Source organism: Dromiciops gliroides, chromosome 3 (genome assembly GCF_019393635.1).
Source record: "Dromiciops gliroides isolate mDroGli1 chromosome 3, mDroGli1.pri, whole genome shotgun sequence".
Classification (NCBI taxonomy): domain Eukaryota; kingdom Metazoa; phylum Chordata; class Mammalia; order Microbiotheria; family Microbiotheriidae; genus Dromiciops; species Dromiciops gliroides.
Genome location: NC_057863.1, coordinates 435,103,025 through 435,121,146, shown reverse-complemented (window position 1 = coordinate 435,121,146; position 18,122 = coordinate 435,103,025). Strand labels below are relative to the sequence as shown.

The 18,122-nt window shown below is 38.0% G+C and overlaps 1 protein-coding gene across 1 annotated transcript in view; it reads right to left on the bottom strand.

Moving 5' to 3' along the window:
• Positions 1–18,122, bottom strand: part of PDE11A (phosphodiesterase 11A) — a 487,311-nt gene that overhangs the window by 230,795 nt on the left and 238,394 nt on the right. The window contains exon 6 of the mRNA XM_043996785.1: positions 1,003–1,135. Within this exon, the coding sequence (XP_043852720.1) occupies positions 1,003–1,135 (133 nt within the window). The remainder of the gene's footprint in view (positions 1–1,002; positions 1,136–18,122) is intronic.

The window sequence follows — 18,122 nt, the reverse complement described above, 5'->3', positions numbered from 1 at the left end:
TGTCACTCAGCATCATGCCTATGACATGTGTATGACACATAGCAACATATATTGGTACAATGTGACATGATACATGCATGACATGATCAATAAATATAACAGCATGATGTATAACAGCTTAATTTGTAACAGTATGTTATATAATAGCACAGTGTATATCCATGTCATGACACAAACATGACATGACACATATATGACATATAGAAGTCCATCGCATTGCATGATGTGGCATGACATATGCATGACATGATATATAGGCACAACACAACATAACACAGTTATTGTTTATGTGTACATGATACACCTACATACAACCATACAACCATACATATATGTTACCTCTCTCAGAATATAAATTCCTCAAGATCGGGGATGAGTTCAATTTCCTTTTTACAGCCTCAGCATTTATCACAGTGCATGCCACATAATAAACACTTAATAAATGCTCATTCATTCATTCTTTCATTCATTCATTCATTCAAGGCTCAGCTCCAGAGCTATCTTCTTCAGATCCTCATAGCTATCAGTGTTGTCTCTCCCCAAACCACCTTGGATTCCTCTTGTAAATATCATGTATATACTTATATATGTACATGTGGTCTCCTTGACTAGAATATATGCTCCATCAGGTCAGGGGCTGGTTCATTTTTGTCCTTTTATCTCCTAGTACTTACCAAAGTGCTTGGCACACAGGAGGTGTTACATAAATATTTACTGATTGATTAATATTCAAATCATCTGAATTTAAATTACAGTTTTTCCCAGTTAAGGACAAACAACGTAAGCCCCCAAAAGCATCCTTACCAAAAAATAGGGCAGAATTTGGAAAATTCTGTCTTTCAGGCACCAATGCAAATGTGAGAGCTCTGAACTTAAGATTCAGAGCAAAAGAATAAATTCCAGCAAAGCCACTCTTCTATATGACATTAGCTTTTGTTATTACACATGGCACACAAAAAATGACAACGTGAATTGAGATTGAAACGAAAGAACATATCTTACTTCGGCGTCCAAGCGAGGATCCTGATAAGCATCGGTAACGTTCACCGGAAGGCCTGTGGAAGCTACCAGCTCAGCAATGCTATTGTTGATGAGCCAGTCTGAATAGGAGGATTTCTCCATGCTGTCTTTGAAACTGTCAGAAGGGTTTGGCAAGGAGGGGGAAAAAAAAGAATCCAATCAATCCTATTTTAAAGTGGACCATATACTGTGCAGACACATTTCATAACAGTCGTACCTATAACAGTTAAGAGAGGGGATGAGTGATGTTAGTAACAAAGCATTAGCCAACAATTACCAGCAGCTACTCCACAAAGATCTTACCTCCTATGAGGCTTTTTTAAAAGACTGGGTGTCCTTATTTCCTGCAGGTTAGATGTAGCAGGGACTCTTTCTGGGCCACTATGATTGCCATGGAAGTTTTGACTTGTTCTGTTTCCAACCTGACCATCTAGTTCTCTCCCCAGGCAACCTCCTGGAATCCTGATCTCTGGAGATCACACTATTCATGCTAAATTTAATGCAGATATCTAAATGTCTTAGCCCACAGAAGTTCTGGTCTCTTACACTCAGGAGATTTGATAGCCTTAGATTAGGGTTTTAGATTAGATTAGGGATTGCAGAATGCACTACCACACCCAGCACCTGCCATGATATTGCAAAGCTCTTCCACACTGGTTGCAATTTGCACCTTCAGCACAAACCAGGTAACTTTTGGCTGTGTTTATAGGAGCCCAAAACATTCAGATGAAAAGTAAAAAGTTCAAATAATCATCTGGATTGATAATAGTGTACCATGATTTCTTTCCTCTTCCGCCTCTTTTTTTCTTTTAATTTTATTGTTGTAGTTGTTATATGGGATGGATTTCCAAGATGAGGCAGGGAAGATGTATGGAAGAAATTTAGACAATATAAAAATATCAATAAAAATTTATCTTAGGGGCAGCTAGATGGCGCAGTGGATAAAGCACCGGCCCTGGATTCAGGAGTACCTGAGTTCAAATCCGACCTCAGACACTTACGAGCTGTGTGACCCTGGGAAAGTCACTTAACCCCAATTGCCTCACCAAAAAAAAAAAAAAAATTATCTTAAAAAATTAAAGCCCATACATCACCAAAATGTCAACTGCTCTCCCCTCCCTCCATTTAATTAACCGAATTGAATGGATGCTTTTTTCTTAGTCATATATACTAAGGACCTGGGAAAAACAGTGAAGTGACTATTTTCTTTTTTTTTTTTTGAGAGGCAATTAGGGGTTAAATGACTTGCCCAGGGTCACACAGCCAGTAAGTGTTAAGTGTCTGAGGCCAGCTTTGAACTCGGGTCCTCCTGAATCCAGGGCCAGTCCTTTATCCACTGTGCCACCTAGCTGCCCCAAAGTGACTATTTTCAAAAACCCAAATATGGTGGAATTAACACATCTGAATTAATCAATTTATGACTGTTACTGTGACTATCTGGAAATGATAAAGGAAGGAGGTGTAATTTCACTAGCATGAGAACTCACCAATTAATATCACAATCCATCTGTGACTAGTAGATAAATTCTATAGAGTTGCCTCATAGAGGCTACTTGACTTGGCCATGTCACAAAGTTGGTATTGGAAGTAGGATATTAACCCTGGTCCTCCTGACACCAAGTTCAATTCTTTATCCATTGTACCTCACTGTCTCTATACTTTGGTTATCTTTACATGAATCTTTTTAGTCTAAAAATAACTTTTCTCAACATAGTCACATTTCCTTGTTAGAAAATGTCACTCGATAGGTTGCTTCGGCTCAACCAAAATTTATAAATAATGATTCCTTATATCTAGGGCCTTATAATCTACTTTGAAAAGATGAGTAATAAAGATACAAAAAGTTGAATAGAACAGGTAAACAACAGTGCATGATGATAGAAGAGATGATACATTGATAACAATAATTATAACAACTGCTTTTATATAGTGCTTTGAAAGACATAAAGCAATATATGGACATTATATTACCAACATTTTCTCAGTATTATCTCATTATCTCACGAACCAAAGGCAAAGGACAAATAAGTTTTAAGGAGTGACAGAAGAGTGAGGAAGAGAAACTTTAAGCTAGAGTAATCAGAGAATGTATCCCAGAGGAAATAGGATCTGAGCTCTATCTATAGAGATGTTGTTTTATCTTATTATACTTTTAATTTATGGAATAAACCAAACATTTCCATAACAGTATAATTTTAAAAAGGTGATTGCACATGAAACTGCAAGTCTATTACGTACAACTTGCTACTCCTTTTAAATGTATAATAAAGTTATGTAAATTTCTTTTGTTTTCTTTTTCTCCCCCTTATCCCCAGAGATGGCTACCATTAGGCACAAATAAATACATACATACATACATGTGTATGTATATGCATATGTATATATGTGTGTAAAATCATTCTATAAACACTTCTATTTATCAGTTCTTTCTCTGGATACAGATAGAGTCTTCCTTCTTTATAGTTAATTTGGGTATTTATAATAGTCAAATGGGGATACTGTTAAATTGGAAGGTATACAAAGGACTACCTCCGAGATGATGAAGGGCCTTAAATCCATAGGGATGGTTGAAGGAACTGTATGTACATGTTTAACTTAGAGAAGACTGGAGTTGGGGGTGGGGTGGGAGAAAGTAGAGAGGATGATGTGAGTCATCTTCAAGTAGTTGATGGACTGTCATTTGGAGGAGGAAATAGAATTGCTCTATTTGGTCTCAGAGAACAGAACCAGAAGCAATGGGTAGAAGATGAAAAGAGGCAATGACGGATTTCAAGAAAAGGCTTCCTAACCATTAGAGCTATCCAAAATTTGAAAGACATATGAAAAAAGATTCTATCTGCATCCAGAGAAAGAACAGATGAATAGAAGTTCTGTATGGAATAATTTTCTGTATATACATATTTGTGTCCAATGGTAGACATCTATATGGTGGGGGAGAGAAAACAAAAAAGAAAAAAATGTACATGATAATGTTATTATATTTAAAAGGAATAACAAGTTATATGTAGTAGATTTGCAGTTTTGTGTGCAATCATCTTTTTTAAAAATTATACTATTAGAGAAATGCTTGTTTAAAGCATAAATTTAAAATAAAATAAATTTAAAAATTTAAAATTAGATAAATAAAAGTATAGTAAAATTGAATGGGCTACCTCAGAAGGTGATGGGATCCCTCTCCTTCAAGGTCTTTAAACAGAGTCTAGACACTCACTTCTCAGACATGTTATAGTGAGAATTCTTTTTATGCATGGGTTGGACTAGATCATCGTGGAAATCCCTGCCAACTCTCAAAGTCTGTCATAATATTTAGCCAAAGTGTTAATATTAGGCTTGGTCTTTCTGTGATTGGCTCCTTTTGATTTAATTTATCTGTCTGTGGAACTGATCTGGTCAACTGCACAGTATCTAATGTAGCTTTGCAGGCACATAAATTAATAGTAAGAGTAAGTACCCAGAGAAGATCAGGAGAGCTGTCTCATTACTCTGGGGGACTATGTTGTATGCTGACCCTCTGCATCTGTTTTATATCCCAAAATATTACTCAATTCTACTCTTAAGGCAAAGCCACCCAACTTTGAACTCAAACCTTTCAGAGTAATTCCTTTTATCTTCAAGAAAAGTTAATTTTGTACTTATTGCCTTCAATTTGACTCTGGGTATATGTCTCATAACTTAAAAAGTAAATTATTACGAGAGTTGTAAATTCCCCAAACCCCCTCTTTTCTCTCTCCCCTCCCTCCTGCTCTCCTTCTTTCCCTCCCTCCTTTTTTTCCTTTCCTCTTTCCTTCCCTCTGTCTCTCTCTGTTTCCCTCTTTCTGTCTCTCTTTCGTTTTGTCTCTCTTTCCATTTCTGTGTCTCTATCTTCCTCTCCCTTTCTCTTTGTTTCTATCTCTGTTTCTCTGTGTATCTCTCTATGCCTCTCTCTCTCTCTGTCTCTCTGTCTCTCTCCACCCTCACCAAAGTAGCTAAAATTAATTGTTACTCTTCTATTTGTGATTAATCTCATATGAATAGGCTGAAACACAAAATAAAAGTGTATTTTCAGTATTTAACAATGTGGTGGCACAACCTTAATTACAAACTAGAGTCTGAAAAATTCTGGTCAAATCCCACCTTCAACACTTATGACCTCTGTGAACTTGGGCAAAGCAAAATAAAAAACTTGGACTTCTGTTTTCTCTTAACCCTTTTGGTCTTTTCCTTACCTTCCTTCCTTCCTTCCTTCCTTTCCTTCCTTCCTTCCTTCCTTCCTTCCTTCCTCCAAAAAACCCTTTATTATAAGGGATAACTCTGAAAGGGGAAGAGTGAAGAAGATGGAAAAGTCTAGGTGATATTTTTAAAAAATGAAATCTATTATTTTTTCAAATTCCTAAGCCCAGGTTTCTTCAAATATAAAAAAGAAGCTTGGACTAGATATCTTCTGATGTCCTAGCTCCATATTATGATCCTATGGGCTCCAGAATATTTAGTTAAAGCACCTCATGCAAGATAGATTGGCAAAGGCACTATATTTGGAGTAAGAGAAGCTGGGCTTGAGCATCAACTCTATCACTTATTATGTGGGTCACTTTAGGAAAAATGACTTAACCACTGGGCTTTTCTCATCTGTAAAATATGCAAGTTGGTCTAGATCAGGGACTCTTCACTCTTTATGTGTCATAGATCTCACTGGCAGTCTAGTGAAGCCTATGTACTTATTTTCAGAATAAGAATTTTAATGCATAAGATAAAATGCATAGAATTACAAAGGAAACCAATTAAATAATCAAAAAATTTCTTTATTAAAAGTTCATGGACAGGGGTAACTAGGTGGCACAGTGGATAAAGCAGTGGCGCTGATTCAGGAGGACCTGAGTTCAAATCTGGCTTCAGACACTTGATATTTACTAGCTGTGTGACCCTGAGCAAGTCACTTAACCCTCATTGCCCCACAAAAAAAGTTCACGGATGCTTTGTTAAAACCCCTCAGAGGCTGTGCATCAATTGGGGAATGGCTGAACAAGTTGTGGTATATGAATGGAATGGAATTCTATTGTGCTGTAAGAAACAATGAGCAGGCAGATTTTAGAGAAACCTGGAAGGACTTGCATGAATTGATGGTGAGTGAGATGAGCAGAACCAGGAGAACATTGTATATAGTATCATCAACATTATGTGTTGATCAACTGTGATAGACTTGATTCTTCTCTGCAGTACAACAGTACAAGATAGTTCCAAAGGACTCATGATGGAAAAGGCTCTCCTAACCAGAAAAAAAAAGAACTGTGGAATATGGATGCAGATTGAACCATACTATTTCTTTTGGTTTTGGTGCTGTTGTTTTTCTTTTTTGAGGTTTTTCCTTTTTGCTCTGATTCTTCTTTTATAACATGACTAATGCAGAAATATGTTTAAGGTTATTGTACATATATAACCTATATCAGATTACTTGCTGTTTTGGGGAGGGGTGGAGGGAGGGGAGGGAAGGAAAAAAATTTGAAACTAGAAATCTTATAAAAACAAATGTTGGGGGCAGCTAGGTGGCGCAGTGGATAAAGCACCGGCCCTGGATTCGGGAGGACCTGAGTTCAAATCTGACCTCAGACACTTGACACTTACTAGCTGTGTGACCCTGGGCAAGTCACTTAACCCCCATTGCCCTGCAAAAAAAAAAAAACCCAAAAAACAAAACCAAAAACAAGTTGAAAACTATCTCTACATGTAACTGGAAAATAATAAAATACTTTTATAATTTAAAAAACCCTCAGAGTTGAATTTTTAAAGTCTTTTCCAGTTCTAAATTCTATACTTCTATCAAACGTAGACCTCATACAGAGAGTTGGTTCTATCACCAAGGCTTCTAACATGACATTTATGGACAGAAACCATTATGGAGCAGAGACCTCCACTAAAGTCCTTTAATGTCTCATCACAAAATAAAGCTGACCCTGGATTCTCAGAGAATATACCAGAAGAGCTAAAGCTACCTCTTATGACAAATTCCAAACTCCATTTGATCAGGAGAACTTTGCTTTCTGACTTTGCTTCATGCCTATATCTGTGGTCTAGACAAGTCACTTAACCTTCCAGTACCTCCAGGAAATTTTCTAAGACTAAATCACAGAAGAGGTTCCCCATATATATAGCAAGAGGAATTCCCTACACTGATGAAATCATAGGTTCAGTTAAAAAAATAAACCAAAACAAAATCCCTAAACTGTGTTAGAGTCATCAAAGACCAAAGAATTCAATACTTGGAGTTTTGGACCTAATTGAAAGCACTATAAGGAAAGTTATAATTTAGAACTGCATCAAAGGGTGACAGAAGGGAGTCTAGAATACTCTAAAGTGGTCCAGTGATGGTGAAATAAAGTATTTGTAGAGTGATGTGCTGTTTGTAAATATAAGGAAATTACTGGCAAAATCTGCTTGAGTGTGTCTGATGCCCCAGAGATAGAAAGAGGTTTCTCATCATTCTATTTTGTTACTTTTCACTGCTAGGGAAAAGCCATCAAGGTGTTGAAATTCAGTACTTTCCCAAATCCATGATCCAATTAAAGTTTTTTCTATGACAGTTCAAAGTGAAGTCACAACACTCAAACTGTACAGGAGCAGAGTTTTTACCCAGCAATCTCTCCCAATCCAGATCTATAGAGGTGAAATCAGAAGAAAGGGACCAACACATTATGTATCTCTAACCAGTTTTCTGCTTCCTAGAATCTACTTTATGAACAGAATGCTGCAATACTTCATAGACCTGTGACCTAGTTGATTTGAGGGGTAGGAGTTGGGTGATATATCTATATACAAACTGTTTCCTGACTCTTTGCACATCAATATAACTGAATCTCTTTGGGGTCAAGGACCATTTTGTTTTTTTCTTCTTGACCTCGGTGTCTCTTGCACAGATGCCTTGCACAGGTTCTGGCCCTGTGGTTTCATAGATATAGGAAATTCCTGATGAGGAAATCCCTGCTACTAATGCAGGTCAGCACTTATCTTCCAACTTAGAGTCTTAGAGAGTTACCCAGTGTTAAGTTAGTCAGCAGCATTGGTTAATAATTTATGATGTGTGGAGGGGCTGAGCAAAGGTGGCAGAGGAAAGGAAGTAAGTACTCAGAGCTCCTGACACAATTACTCCAAAAAACTCCAAACATAGACATAAGACAATTCCTGGAGCAGCTGAACCCACAAAAGGATGAGATCATTTTCCAGACAAAGACAGCTTATAAGTTTGTCAGCAGGGGACTGCTGTGCTGGGGTGGAAGTAGAGTCCAACCCATGGTTGTGCCAACACAGATCCAACCCCAGGCAGGCTGTGCCACAGAAATATACCCCCAAGCCACTGAATCAGCTGCAGTGCCAGCATCTTCTGGAACTAAGCTCACGGTCTGGTGAGAAGTCTGAATGGATGGCTGGGGAAGAGACTACAGGGAAATCTGCCAGAGCTGAGGAGGAACTCTGTTGGCCTACCACGGCAGGGCACCAGGAAGAAATCTTGAGTAGTGGCTGTCCAGGTGGGGGAGGGGCATAGACTCATTAGAGCTAACAACCACAGTAAACAAAATTTTGTTGCCTGGTTAATTAGCAAGTTGGCCTGGGGTTATTTACAGAACAGAGTATAGGCCAGGTGAGTGAAGAACCTGCCCCTCCTTAAATCATACTACCTGGAACCCCCTGAATCTTGGGACAGTACAGCCTGGAAGCAGGGTCCCACTGTAAGAAGGACTTCAAAGTCAAGAAATAGCCTGGCAAGATGAATGGAAGAAAAAGATGCAGACCATGGAAAACTTCTTTAGTTATAAGGAAGATTGAGGTGCACCCTCAGAAGAGGATAGCAACATCAGGGATCCTACATCCAAAGCTGCCAAGAAAAATATGAATTAGTCTCAGGACATAGAGGTGCTCACAAAAGACTTTGAAGATGAAGTAAAAGAGGTAGAGGAAAAAATGGAAAGAGAAATGGGAGTGATGCAGGAAAGTCATAAGAAAAAAGTCAACAGCTTGAAAAGCCAAATGGGAAAGCTCTCTGAAGAAAATAATTGCCTAAGAATTAGGATTGAACAAATGGAAGCTAGTGACTTTATGAGAAACCAAGTCAAAATAAAGCAAATCCAAATGAATAAAAAAATAGAGGGCAATGTGAAATATCTTGTTGGAAAAACTGCTGACCTGGAAAATAGATCCAGGAGAGATAATTTGAAAATTATTGAACTATCTGAAAACCATCATCAAAATAAGAGCTTAGACATCATTTTCCAAGAGATGGTTGGGGAAAATTGCCCTGATACTCTAAAAGCAGAAGGTAAAATAGAAATTGAAAGAATCCATCAATCACCTCCTGAAAGAGATTCCCAAATGAAAACTTCCAGGAATATTATAGCCAAATTCTAGAGCTCCCAGGTCAAGGAAAAAATATTGCAAGCAGCCAGAGAAAAACCATTCAAATACTGTGGAGCCATGGTCAGGATAGTATGAAGAAAAGCAAAAATAGTCACTGCCCTCAAGATGTGCACAGTCTAGTGGGGAAGACAATATGGAACATCTATGTATATACAAGATCTACCATAGACAGGGTAAGTGAGAGGTAGCTATCTGACCTCAGATACTTGCTAGCTGTGTGACCCTGGGCAAGTCACTTAACTCTGTTTACCCCAGTTTCCTCATCTATGAAATGGAGTGGAGAAGGAAATAGCAAACTACTCCAGTATCTCTACTAAGAAAACCCAAAATGGAGAGTCAGACATGACTACAATGACTCAACAACAACAGGGAGGGGACTAGAATTAAGGGGCCTGGGAAAGGCTTCTTGATGAAGGTGAGATTTAAGCTGAGACTTGAAGGAAGACAAGGAAACCAGAAGATGGAGATGAGGAAGAAGAAAATTCCATGAACAGAGGACAGCCAGTGAAAATTCAGAGCTGAGAGTTATGACACACAATAAGGAAATCAGTATCATCACTGGATCACAGTAAATCTTTGGATGAAGGGCTTAAGGAAAGGGAAGTATATACATACATACATGCATACATATATATGTATATACATAAGTTTATATACATACATACACACATATGTATATCATAATTGAACTCACACATATATATGCACATATATTTAATTAAAACTTGGATAATATCATAAAGAACTTACTCTCAGATGATTTGTTCCTACTTAAAATGAACTCCAAGTCTAAGAAACCACAATTTTTTAGGGTTAAAAATACAATCTTGGCAGTTCACTGGATTTTAGCGTTCTTCCCCCAAAAGTGGCTTTTACACAAAAGGACTAAAGGTTAGATTCTCATTCATCTTTAAATCTGTTCCACATGTACTGACTTTAAAGAAAGTTCCATGTACAAAGACATGTCAACTTACATAGGTATATCAGAATGGTGTCATATTAAGCTTACAACATTAATCATGAAATATAGCCACCTATAGGGCTAAGGCCAATGAGTCCATGGTAGATATGAAGGTTGGTGAATTGTGGAGTAGTGTAGAGAAGGGAGATTTTAAGTCAGATAATTCAAAGATACAAATAAAACTCTTAGGGGAAAGTCCTTATTATTCTTTGCAGACTTTAGAATAGCCAATAACAATCCAAAAAATAACAATACAGACAAATGCATGGAAATCCACTTAACTGGAACTCTTTAGAAATCTCTCTGAAAGAATTGTCATTAAATAATAAAATACAAAACACATGAACAAGGCAGTGTATGATTTATATATCTATGTGTGTTGTTCTGTTGTTTTCTCATATTAATAACCAATTATTGAGATTAATGTTTTCCCTTTTCTATTTTCTCAATCAGAAATCAGCCCCTTGTAGGTTATTCAGCCAGCATCTGACATTGCTGTTAGATGAGATTGCCCAAATCCTTATTCAAAACCCCACCCATGGGGGCAGCTCGGTGGCGCAGTGGATAAAGCACCGGCCCTGGATTCAAGAGTACCTGAGTTCAAAATCCGGCCTCAGACACTTGACACTTACTAGCTGTGTGACCCTGGGCAAGTCACTTAACCCCCATTGCCCCGCCAAAAAAAAAAAACAACCCACCCAACTGAGGAAGTTTAATTCTTTCTGGCTTTGTGTAGTCCTCCTGGATTTTTTTTAAGGCAATTGGGATTAACTGACTTGCCCAGGGTCACATAGCTGGTAAGTATCTGAGGTGAGATTTGAATTCAGGCCCTCTTGACTCTTGGGCCAGTGCTCTATCTACTGTGCCACCCAGTTGCCCAGTACAGATTGAAGAGTGAAAAAAATCTAATTTAGGTAAATTCTGGCCCATTGTGTTCTATTCAGGCAAGCTTTGGTAGGGGGGTAGATCCCTTTGTCTAGATTGCTGAGACTGAGGGTGGTCTGGGAGTAAGTGACATAATCAAAGTCATTCGCCCAACCCCTCATTAGAATAGGTCTGCCCCTCAGACCCAATCCCTGCCACACTAAGAATACAAAGATTATTCTATGAGCTCTATACAGTATCGGGCTCTGTAGATAACTCTACTCTGCTTTCTAACTGGGGAATCAATCCTGAACTTTTGTTCAAAAAGAGCAACCTCATTCTTTATTACTGAACACCAAGTGAGCCCTTCTTCCCCTGGGGCTTCCCTGACAACTCTCACTGGGCCACTTTATTTGAAGTCCTATTTCAATTAGAACTAAAAATCCAAGTCACTACTGCCACATTCAACTCAAAGCCAAGGCCCATGGAGGGGGAGACCAGGTAAACTCAGTGACTGGGGCACTAAACCATCTCCTAGAGTTTTCAGTCATCTTGTAAAGGTCATGAAACAAGTAATTCAGCAGGAAAGACCTTTATAAAATAATACAAAATGGGGGAAAAAAACAGATCTAGAAAATGAAGTATACCCTAACTATGCTCACAGGAACAGGAATAGAGAAAAAATCCTCATGGCAACTTGGGGAAAGATTAAAAGAGTACTGATGCTTTATGCATTGAAATTAAATATTACCAGTAAGCATACCATTATAGTTGCTTATTAAAATATTTTCACATGAATAATATTGTTTTTAATCAAACAATTAAAAAAAAGATGAAAGGTAATGGAAAGGAGGGGCAGCTAGGTGGCACAATGGATAGAACACTAGGCCTAGAGTCAAGGAAGACTTAAGTTTAAATCTGACTTCAGACACTTATTAGCTGCATGTCCTTGGGCAAGTCACTTAACCCTGTTTGCCTCAGTTTCCTCATCTGTAAAATAAACCAGAGAAGGAAATGGCAAACCATTTCAAATATCTTTGCCAAGAAAACCCAAACGGCATCAAGAAGAGTTGGACACACCTGAAATGACAGAACAACAATGGAAAGGATTATCCCAAGTGCCAAGTCGTCTATGCTTGGACTTTGAAGGATGGGGATATGTCATTTTACTTCTTTTCAAGAAGGCCTGAAGCCAATGCACTGGTGAAGTTATAACTAGAAGGGCTGTCCCTCTTTCAGAAGTAGCAAAGAGCTGGAAGCAAAGTGGGTGCTGATGAATTGCAGGAATGCTGATGAAGCTGTGGAATGTGAATGTAATGAAAAAGGATTGTGCAGCAAGAAGTTACACATAGGAGGGATTCAGAGAAACATGAGAAAATCCTCATGAACACTGCAGAGTAAAATAAGCAAAAGGAGAAGAAAATTATGTGACTACCATAATGTAAACGAAAATATAACTAACAAGAAAGCAAACTTGGAGTAATTATAAGACCCAATAATAAAGGGTCCCAGAAAACAGGCAATAAATGTACCTTCCTTCTCTTGGCAGAGAGGAGAGCAGACTGTCAGATGCATTCTCTGTGCCCTTTCTTTTCTGGTTGACTGTTTCACATTGTTACAATGGAGGGTTTAATTCCAGGATAGTTGGGGTGTACCAGGGAGAGGCTAACCAGAAATGACAGTGATGTAGAAACAAAAGGCATCAATAAAACATCATCAATGTGAATAAAAGAACTGTGCCCGAAGATAAACTATGCCGCTCTCTCTTTTTCCTCTAGCTTTAAGCATTGTAGTTTATCCTCATTCTGTCACAAACTTGTTAAGAACTGCTGACCAAACCATAACCTTTTTATGTTTCAGTTCTTCAATCTGGAAAAGAAAGATAATGAGATTCATCACCCACTTTGTAGCTTGTTTATGCATGTCAGAGAATTATGGGACACTGCTTTGAAATTCTCCTGTGGAGGCTGTTTTCAGGAAGTAGTCCCAGAAATGAGGACCTGCAGACAAGTGACTTGTCCCTTCAGGCACAAGAAGGGGAGAATTCTTGACAAAAAAGGGAGGGTAACTTTGGGGTTAACTCTACTTTTCCCAAGAAAGGAGAGAAATTCAAGGACCCTTGAACAAGTCCAGATTTCCTAGATTTGAGAGTTATGCTCAAGATAAAAATGTACTAGTGAGGAGAGGTGGGGGACAGGGTGTTTCCATATCTCTTTGGGGGTTCTTTGGCCCCCTCCACCTGGTTCTTGATGATGGGAGAAGCAAACTTCCACTTTTCTGCAAGCTGTAATAGGCCCAATGCCTTTAAAAATGTACATTAACTAAAACCAAATTAAATGAGAGACCCATATGAAGAAGAGAACAAACTATAAAAACCAGTTTGCAGGAATCCAGAGTTGCCATAATTCTGTTTAATATCCTGCATCAATTTACGGGATGGCTGACCTACATAGGGTACACTATTATGTATTTGATCTGAGTAGTTATTCATGGGCCTTGTTGTTCACATGAATTTTTACGGCTTTCATTCTCCTCCATGACAGTTTTATTAGACATGCAAGCCCATCAGTTTGAAATAAATAGCAGTAATGAGGGGGCCATGTCTTTCATTTGAGTCTTCATGCTCAAAGGCAAAGAAATGAAAAAAAAGGTAGGAGTTACATCTATATAAAAGAGGAACATTTGGTCTGGGTGTAGAAGCAAGGTTAGATATGGATATTGTAGCCCTGAGTGCAAATCTCATTTCCATACTATATGACTTTAGGCAGCTTTTGTCCCTTGACCAGGCCTCAATTTTCTCTGTAAATAATAGGGCTGGGCTAGACGATTCTCTAAGGCAAGAGTTCTCAACCTGCCTCTGTGAACTTGTTTTTAAAACATTTTTATCATTGTATTTCTATATAATCGGTTTCCTTTGAAATCCTATGGTTCTAAAAAATGTTTCTCAAAACATGATTTTGAGAAGGGATCCATAGATTGTATCAGACTGCCAAAGGGGTCCACGATACCAAAAAATGTCAAGAACCCCTGCTGTAATGTCTCTTTTCAGATCTAAAGCCTAGGACAGGAAATGTACTGTCAACTTCAGAAGATGTCTGAATGTGAGAAACCTAGGGTGTCTTTATAAGTTCTCCATCAGCTTCATTAATATTTCTTACAATTATTGTTGGGACAGCTAGGTGGTGTAGTGAATATAACACTGGGCTTGGAATCAAGAAGACTCATCTTCATGAGTTCAAATCTAGGCTCAGATACTTACTAGTTATATGACCCAGGGCAAGTCACTTAAGTTTGTTTGTCTCAGTTTCCTCATCCGTAAAAAGAGTTGGAGAAGGAAATGGCAAATCATTCCAGTATCTTTGCCAAAAAAACCCCAAATGAGGTCATGAAGAGTTTTTAAAACTTTATAAAAGTAAAACAAAGAAGGAAGAAAGGTCCTTTGTCTTTAATTCCTTAGGTGTGTACCATGTTTCCATCTTACAAATATTAAGCTACTCCTTTACTGCTTGTATAAAACACTCAAGAGCTTGGAAAAGCCTGCCCTGATTTGACAAGGCTGTAAAGAATTCACACATTGGCCCCAAACAGACCACGGGTAATAATTCCATAAGCCCATGTTTTATGATGATATCTATTATGTCTGTTCTATTACTATTCCAAGTATGAGAGGAATAGGGGAATGGCCAAGAAAACTTTGTTACATGAAACAGAAGAAAACAGGGAAGGAGAGGGATTGAAAAGGAAAAATAAATAAGGGCAGAATGAGAAGAGGTCTGATGATGAATCAAGTGGTCAGGCAAGCTGAGAATAACCCAGATCTCACATACAATTGAATAACCAAATAATATGCATTGAGCGGCTCATCCTGTGTATGAGGTGTAACTATAAAGTCATGTGAATAGTTGCATGACTCAATCATTCCATATTTCATACATACAAATCACTCTCCAGGTGACATTTTTAAAGGATGATACACACTTGGATTATGTTTTACTACCTCATAGTTAAACCTAGCCTTACCAAAATAAAAATTATTTTTAAAAATATCAATGACACAATGGGTTAGTAACAAACAAGTGCCTCTGTGATAAAATATCAGTCAAGAAAATACCCCTGATTTGCAAATCCTGATCATACCTCCCCAATGGGTGTCCCTTTCAATTAAAGAATGTCAAAAATCTCAGCAATGAAAGAAACAGGGCAAGGTGTGTCAGGGGTGTTTACAGGGAGGGGAAAAGTATAGAAAAGTCAGGAAGAGTAGGAGAACCAGCAGCTGATTAAAAGAGAATAATATGGGGGGCAGCTAGGTGCTGCAGTGGATAAAGCACCAGCCCTGGATTCAGGAGTACCTGAGTTCAAATTCGGCCTCAGACACTTGACATTTACTAGCTGTGTGACCCTAAGCAAGTCACTTAACCCTCATTGCCCTACAAAAAGAAAGAAAGAAAGAAAGAAAGAAAGAAAGAAAGAAAGAAAGAAAGAAAGAAAGAAAGAAAGAAAGAAAGAAAGAAAGAAGGAAAGAAGGAAAGAAGGAAAGAAGGAAAGAAGGAAAGAAAGAAAAGAAAAAAAGAGAGAATAATATAATTCTGGATTGGGATCTGGGTGGTGGGACTCTTTTCTGGATTGGAAAGATCAACCTGTCGTCTCTCCTCAAGTCATCATTGTCATGGCCATTGCTGTCCCTACTTCCAGCATGGGCAAAAAGTATAAATTCTGCCATGAGAAAAAGAAACCCAAGAAAGGTACTATGAAGAAGAGGATTAAGATGTAAGCACTTCTGCAGTGGATAAAGCACTGGCCCTGGAGTCAGGAGTACCTGAGTTCAAATCTGGCCTCAGACACTTGACACTTACTAGCTGTGTGACCCTGGGCAAGTCACTTAACCCTCATTGCCCCCCACAAACACACACACACACAAAATTTAAGCAGTTCCATCAGCAGCTGGAAAGCAAGCGAATGAATCTTTGACCAAATTGGATGAATATGGAACTAAGTTCTATAAGCTTCAGGTGCCATTGAAAAATGACCATGCCTCCCACCTACTCTGGGTGGTTTTTGATGGACATTTTTCCCAGAAGCCTTCTCTCCTGTTTACAAGTATTCCCAGGACTTCCTGGGGGCTATTGCTGAGGATGTATTTCGACCAAGCCATGTAAATGAATACAGAAAAGGTTATTCACCTTATGCTGCTGTTACAATTCATTATAAACAAATTATATCACAAAATACGTCAAAAAGCTCAGCAAATTGGTGTCCCAGATAGAATTAAGCAATTTATTAAGGCAAATGACTATATGCCTACCAAGGCCAGAAGCTTCTCCTGATGTTACTAGTAACATTTTATAATAAATATATATAAATATATAAACCAGTTGCTTTATAATGAATTCACATGCTACTTGAGTTCAAATCCTTCCTCTGTCAATTATTACCTTAACACCTTGAGCAAGTCATCTAATATCTCTGGACCTCAGTCTCCTCGTCTGCAAAATAAGGTGTTTGGGCTGGATAACCTATAAGATCTTTTCTAAATTCAAATATATGATCCTCTAATCCTAGCTACTAGCTTAAAACTGTCTCCACAATGCTGTACTTTAGATTCTGTTAAGGATCAGCCAACTTTTGAAAAATACTCTGCTCTTAAAAATAAATTACTGATGTTGTTGAATCATTTTTTAGCTATGTTTGATTCTTTGTGACTTCATTTGGGGTTTTCTTGGTAAAGATATTATAGAGGTTTGCCATTTTCTTCTCCAGCTCATTTTACAACAAGGACTTGCCCAAAGTCACCCAGCAATTAAATGTCTGTAGCTGGATTTGAACTTGAGGAGTCTCTTCAGGCCCAGTGATCAAACCACTGCCCCAAATTATTGATACTTTTAGTAAGTGCCAATACAAAGCTAAGCACATAAGTCAGAAAAATACGAAACTTAGGAAGCATTAGCAAAGAAAAACAAATTTCCCTATTTGGAAGGTACAGTGCAATCCCAGCAACCTTAGTTGATGGAAGAGCTAGAGATACTAGGCTGGCAGTTTAAAATAAGAATGATGAAAAAAAGAAACTGAATTGGAAAATAATAAATATAATTATCACTCTGAGTAATTGCTAATGCTCTAAACAGAGTGTTTTTTTCAATGAAAATTACATCTCAGGATGTAGCTTGTGAATGGGAATGTCTGGATTATAAGAATAGAGTGGGGTTTAGAACCAGTGTGTTTAAAGCACTCATTTCCTAACATTAAAATCCAATAGTACTTTTTTTTTCTTTTTTAGTGAGGCAATTGGAGTTAAGTGACTTGCCCAGGGTCACACAGCTAGTAAGTGTGTGTTAAGTGTCTGAGGCCGGATTTGAACTCAGGTACTCCTGACTCCAGGGCCGGTGCTCTATCCACTGCGCCACCTAGCTGCCCCCAAATCCAATAGTACTTATAACTTAGGAGACCTAAATATAGACTAACACAAGTAAAAACTAATGCCAAAATAAAATACCACCATCATTTAATCTTAACTTTCAACATAAAAATGAAATCCATATACCTTGAACTGTGGCAAATGATCCATTTGGAGTAAAGCATAAGATTCAAGTCATCTCAAATATGTATTAAGCACCTATATATTAGTGCCCTTTAAAAAAATACACCTTAAATAATTACTTAGTTTCAAATAGCTGTAGAAACAGAAATCGATCGGATCTGACAGCATTACATAATTTCAAATAGAGGCTCACTCTTCTTTTCAGCTTATAATTAGTTCCAAATGTAATGAGTTAAGATGGAAATGTTCAAAGTGTTCTAAACTAACACCAACCAAGAAAATGACACAGGAACAGCATGAGGTCACTTATTAGTGAAAGTAATTGCTAATCCACAGTATTTGCTGCTTGAGTAGTCAAAG